We start from the raw sequence: 6264 nt of genomic DNA, 5'->3' as shown, positions 1-6264 counted from the left end.
GAGATTTTTTCACTTTTATTTTAATGAATCGATTTGCAAATCTGGTTCTGTGAGACTAGATCTCATCTCGATGCTTGGCTATATTACTATACAGTAACTGGGTAATATAACCAAATAATAATATCTCACAATTTACACTGTGTATCTGCTCTGAGATGACTTATAATGGTAAGTCAGAATAACATTTGAACAAAACAATAGCAGCAATGATGAATCAAAATGTGTAATGCATAAAGTAAAATACAGTACAGTAATACTCCAGTTTAAAAGAATACATAGTACATACTACATAGAAATACAAAGTGTATTTACCAAAATGTAAAACTGCAAACACATCTGAACATATGAAAAAAACCCTCAAAGACTTATGTGCAATTTTTTTAGTAATGACATAAATGAACAAAATTTATGGGTATGAATCAAACTTATCAACTGTGAACATCTTAGCAATCACATAGCAACATCCTATCAACCACACAACTCTTTCAATTGTCAGTTTTAACTACTTGCTTATTAGCATGCATATTACTAGCACATTGGTTGTTTATAGTATTTATAAAGCACATATCAAAGCCTTATTCTGCATAACCATATTTTAGATCCCTTAATCTACCACATACCTAAACTTACAACTACCTAACTATAGATAACCAACAAATTAGGAGTTTTATTGAGGCAAAAGTCATAGTTAATACTGAGAAATGATCCCCAAAGTAAAGTGTGACTGCTGATATATTCCCAATCTGTTGTAAACTCACATTATTTTACTGAACATCATTACAGAGAAAAGAAAAACACTCTGTCCAGTGCACACTGTCTTGATAATTCTCTGTTTTTACCGTTTTTAAAGGAAAAATAGAGCATTATGCTTAAAAAAAAATAAAAAAACAGAGCTGACATGATTAAAAGTCGTTTGACGGCACAAGCTTGTATCTGATCCTTTGCTCTCTGGCTTTGTAGACGATCACTCCGCACACCATGGCTACTGCTGCCACGAGACACACAGCGAGAACAAGGAGGTTTAGATTCAGACCCGGGCTTACGGTGACCTCTGAAATGTGAGTAAAGGTTGCAGTGGTTGATACAATTTGCTAAGTATACAATCAAAGCTGAATGATTGATATGTCTTACGTGATGCGCTCCTCTTTAGCCGCAGGGGCCCCTGGGAGATGAAGTGACTGCCGGTCTGGATGGGAGCCTCTCTTTTGCGATGGTGGTGGACCGGTGGAGCGACTGTGCCGTTGACGCAGCCCTGAGAGCAGCGGGTGTTGGGATTGTTCGCCTGGCATATGATTATTGAGCAGCTGATGAACACCTAGTGAGGGAAGAGACGAAAACGGTTAAAAAAGATTAATGGCCCATAATGCAACTGACAGCAAAACTTCACCAAATGTTAAGTGATAAAGAGTGCCACTGTAACCTGGTCATGGAGCTGAATGAATTTGAAGGCCTCCATTTCAAACTCGACATATGGTTTGTGGGTTGAGAAAAACTCAACCGTTTCATCCACACTGCATCTGAAAAAAAAAAGTACTTTATTAATTTGAAAGGCAGACTAATTAGACACGCTTGTCATGTAACATCGGCATGGTTAGAAAGTGTAAATGAGCAATAATCAGTGTTGGGGAGTAACTAGTTACATGTAACGGAATTACGTAATTTAATTACAAAATAAATGTAATTGTAATTAGTTACAGTTACTGAGAAAAAATTTGTAATTAAATTACAGTTACTTTAAAAAAATGCCAGTGATTACAAAGGGGATTACATCTGAATTTTTTCACACACCCACCCCCACTTACAGATTTAATTGACTTCTTTCATAAATTGCATTGACTGCTCTAAAATGAGACGCCAATGTTTCAGGAGTTTAGGACACAGAATAGGACACATGCTTATTTGATAACTGTTTTATTTCCTATTTGGGTTTATGCATAAACTTAATTTTTTAAGATTGTTTTTTCCAAGGCATTGTTAGATGCTAGTGTTTTCTGTCATTACTATGCAAACATTTAATTTTAAACCCAGTATTATAGCTATTAAACTATTTCTTGTGATGTTATTTATGTTATGATATTGTTATGACATATAGTGCAACTGCGTGCACGGTGACCCAAGTTTGATTCCCATCACGAGGTCCTTTGCCGATTCCGCTGCCCTCTCTCCTCCCAGCTCTTTCCTGTCATCTCTCTACTGTCCTATCACAATAAAAGGCATAAAAAGACCCCCCAAAAAAAGTAAAAAAAAAAAAAAAAAGGTCGGAATTTGTGGTGGCTGTGCTTTAAATTAAATTATTCCACAGCTTAGACTCATTCGGGGCAACTTAAGTCGGTGCTATGCTTGATAATTTTTCTTGCCGGAAGCTTTGCGTTTGGTTAGCTCATAAAATATTAAAGCTTAATTCAATATTATTTGTACAGTTTCTTAATTCAGTCATCCTGGTATCATGGACTTTTTTTTTGTACACTGTAATGGATTATAAGATAACTAACAAACTAGCACTACTACTTAATTAATTATGTGGTGAAATGTTATGTAAGAGAACTGGTATGACTGCACTGTATCCCTAAAATGTCTAGTTTGAACTTGCCGTTTGCTAGCAACTGATTTCTTCATGAAAGCTTCGCATTCAAATATTTCAGCTCAGATCAGTGTTTCGTGTCTAATAATTTTGACACGAAACATCTAAATAATCTATCAAGCAGCTGTGTAATAAGTGAGATAATGTACATTCAGCCAGTTGTTATCGCAAAATAAAGATGTATGTTATCCCTTACTTATTATAATCTTAATTCAAGTGATGAAGGATTTTGAAAGTCTGACAGTAATCAGTGTTGAGTGCTACTGTAAGGTTAACTCTGCCTGGTTTAAATGTTTCAAAATGATTAACAGTTGAAAATATTAGTAATTTATAAAAGTAATCAAAAAGTAATTAAAAGTAATAAGTTAAATTACTTTAATAAAGTAATTGAAAAGTTACACTACTTATTACATTTTAAATCAAGGAACTTGTAATTTGTAACCTATTACATTTCCAAAGTAATCTTCACAACACTGGCAATAATGTTTGTAGAATCTCACCCATTCTTGATGATGGGATAGGAGATTGGGTAACTGGGATTATCGTAAGGTGTAGCCACACATGACTCGAGGAAGATCTCAGTGTTTGGGACTGGAGTGACGGGCTCGATCTTCATGTAGATCTTATCGCCCACATTGTACTCAAGCGGGTAAGATTCTGGAACCCTCATATTCTGGAAATTTTGAGAAGCATAAAACTCAAACTGATAGTTGAATGTGCCAAAGCCCCTTTCTGAGATGATGACTGGTGGTCTGTGAGTATCAAACTCAATTGTAACGTTCCTCCTTTTCTGGTACTTGCAGAGGATTTCAATTTCTAGCTGATCCTTTCTGGTTATAATATTCCTGGGATCATTGAATGTAACGATTTTATTCTTGAAGATGAGTTCATTGTTGTTCTCCTATAACGAACCATAAGTCGTGAAATTGATTAACTCTGGAATTCACAAGATCTGATTGGTATGTTGATTATAAAAACTGCTCACCTCAATCTGAGTGCCACAATCATTTAGAAGTGTGGTGGTGAACAAGTGGGTATTGTTGGTGTAAACCTGACAAGACTGATTTATCAGTCTCAAATGGTCACCATGGAGGTTTTTGATGGAGGATCTCTCAACTGTCACTGACATTGAGTTTTGAGTGCAGGTTACCTGTGCCACAGGTCCTGGAAATAACATTAATAACATGCAAAAGTACGTATTTCATCTGAGCAAGAAATTTGAACAACTTCATATAAACAAATGTGTAGTTTAAGATAAGTCAAAAATACTAGTAGTGGGATTTGCTATGAAGATAAATACTGTACATTTTGAATGTGTCTATTTGCTAAAGGTTAATTTTGTCAACCTTTAGGTGCAAACTAGCAAACAGAAAATAAATAACATAGCTGCATGCAGCTATTACCAGGGTTCAAGTGGTTTAGGTATTTAAGCACATAAGGAAAAAGACATTACATACTATTTAGCAAGTCTGTAACCACCAAAATCAATTATTAAAAAACATTTTTGTCAAATCCAGCTGATTTACCATAGAATTCAGTTGTTTTTATAAAATTTATGACTGTTATAGCACCAGCTGTGGTCCGATCTCCCTGAAACTTTGCATGCTTGTTTAGAATCACCTGTCACTGTGCTCAACGGGTTTCGTGAAGTTTTGAGTTTTTGTTTAGGCTTTATAGGCTTTTGGGTATATTTGGACAGGCCCCTTTTCTAAAGGACCCCGTTATAGCTTAATGTATGTGTGGAAAACTTCGCAATGTACAATCATTTATGCCCTCAAAAAATGCAATACCGCCCCCCACTGGCCAATTTCTTTCAAATTTTTCACAGACCTTTGGGGCTGTGAGTCAAACAGCCCCACTGAGTTTCATTCCGTCCGGCCTCCATTAACCTAGGTGCTCAAATTTCATCTGCCCATGGCGGCCATGTCCCTATAGACACTTGTGGCACATTGGACCAAGAAAGTGCACAGCGATTTTCATGTTGATAGGACAAATGGTTGCCTAGTTATAGCCATTTTTATATTTTTTCCCCTCTTAGAGCGCCACCAAGTGGCCAATGTCCGCAAGATTTTTTCTTGTGACCTCAGCTTGAGCTCTTACATAAGTGTGGAGAGTTTGGCGAAGTTATCTTATTCCGTTCAGACTTTTTACTAAAACTGGCCCCGTTTTGCGCGCTTGAACCCCTAATAACGGACTAAATATAGTCACAAAATGTCAGTTTCTTACATTCTTAAAGGGGTCATCGGATGCCCATTTTCCACAAGTTGATATGATTCTTTAGGGCCTTAATGAAAAGTCTCTTTTTACCTTGCCAAATCAGCTCTGCAAAAATCATCTCATTCTGGTCGAGGCTGCTTTAAAAGCAAATGAGCTTTGCTCGCCCCGTCCCTCTCTTCTCTCTGTGGATTGACGAGCCTGTTTACTTTAGCCGCATTTAGCCGTGTTTAGCCGCTAAACTTGCTAACTAGCACATTAATAGGAAAGGCGATCGCAGAGATTCATAAAAAACCCTTATATTCACTTCTGCTGTAAGTGAATCTGGATCATGAATGATCCGCGCCAACATAGACGGATATATGTAGATCGAGAGGCGCATTCCCTTCACAAACAAACGTAATCAACTGCATCTTCAGCAGCTCAGATGTCGGGAGTAAATGACGACCACTAGGTTCATTATTACATCCAGCAACACAACACCTCAATCGCTCAATCTGAGATATTCTTGTCTAACTTACATCCCTGCTCCGCTATCGAAACAAAGAGGGCGGACTGTTACAGCTGATCTGAGGTAAAAACGCTCATGCCAATCAACTATCGTGGGAGCGGCCTCTGTCGGTGTGACGCCACAACGTCAGGCATCTGAGAATGGCTCGATTTGAAAAAAGGAATATTATTTTTACAGATTAATTAAAAACCACTGCATGGATTTTTATCATTATAGGGTAGATTTGTACATACACTGCCAACACACAATAATGTTTAAACAACATGTAAAAGTGAACTTAGCATCCGATGACCCCTTTAAAAATAAAGGTTCTAAAAGGTTGTTTTTGCAGTGATGCCATAGAACCATTTTTGGTTCCCCAAAGAACCTTTCAGTGAACAGTTGCTAAAAGAACCATTTTGAAAAACATTTTAAAAATCTAAAGAACCTTTTCTGACTATAAAGAACCTTTTCTGCATTTGAAAGGTTCCATGGATGTTTAAGGTTCTTCACAGAACCACTGATGCCATTAAAGAATCTTCATTTTTAAGAGTGTATAAATAATTTAAAGGGGTCATCGGATGCTAAGTTCACTTTTTCATGTTGTTTGAACATTAATGTGTGTTGGCAGTGTATGTACAAATCTACCCTATAATGATAAAAATCCATGCAGTGGATTTTAATTAATCTGTAAAAATAATATCCCCTTTTTCAAATCGAGCCGTTCTCAGATGCATGTCGGTGTGGCGTCACAGAGGCCGCTCCCACGATAGTTGATTGACATGAGCTCTTACCTTAGACCAGCTGTCACAGTCCAGTAACTTTCCATGTTTTGATGCCAGAGGAGGGATGTAAGTTAGACAAGAATATCTCCGATTGAGCGATTGAGGTGTTGTGTTGCTGGATGTAATAATGAACATAGTGGTCGTCATTTACTCCCAACATCTGAGCCACTGAACATGCAGTAGATTAAGTTACG

General features: G+C 37.1%; 1 protein-coding gene across 1 annotated transcript; it reads right to left on the bottom strand.

Annotated features, from left to right (window-relative positions):
- Window positions 1-902: 902 nt before the first annotated feature.
- On the bottom strand, window positions 903-5830 carry LOC127181107 (CUB and zona pellucida-like domain-containing protein 1; the record flags this gene model as incomplete). The annotated part of the gene is made up of 6 exons (XM_051135643.1): window positions 903-1051; window positions 1132-1315; window positions 1421-1517; window positions 3082-3482; window positions 3567-3731; window positions 5807-5830. Coding segments are annotated over 6 exons (1020 nt in total), but the record flags the coding sequence as incomplete, so codon positions are not given.
- Between the last annotated feature and the right edge of the window lie 434 nt (window positions 5831-6264).

This window comes from Labeo rohita, chromosome 18 (assembly GCF_022985175.1).
Source record: "Labeo rohita strain BAU-BD-2019 chromosome 18, IGBB_LRoh.1.0, whole genome shotgun sequence".
NCBI lineage: Eukaryota > Metazoa > Chordata > Actinopteri > Cypriniformes > Cyprinidae > Labeo > Labeo rohita.
The sequence above is the reverse complement of the archived record's forward strand: the minus strand, read 5'-3'. Positions and strand labels throughout refer to the sequence as shown.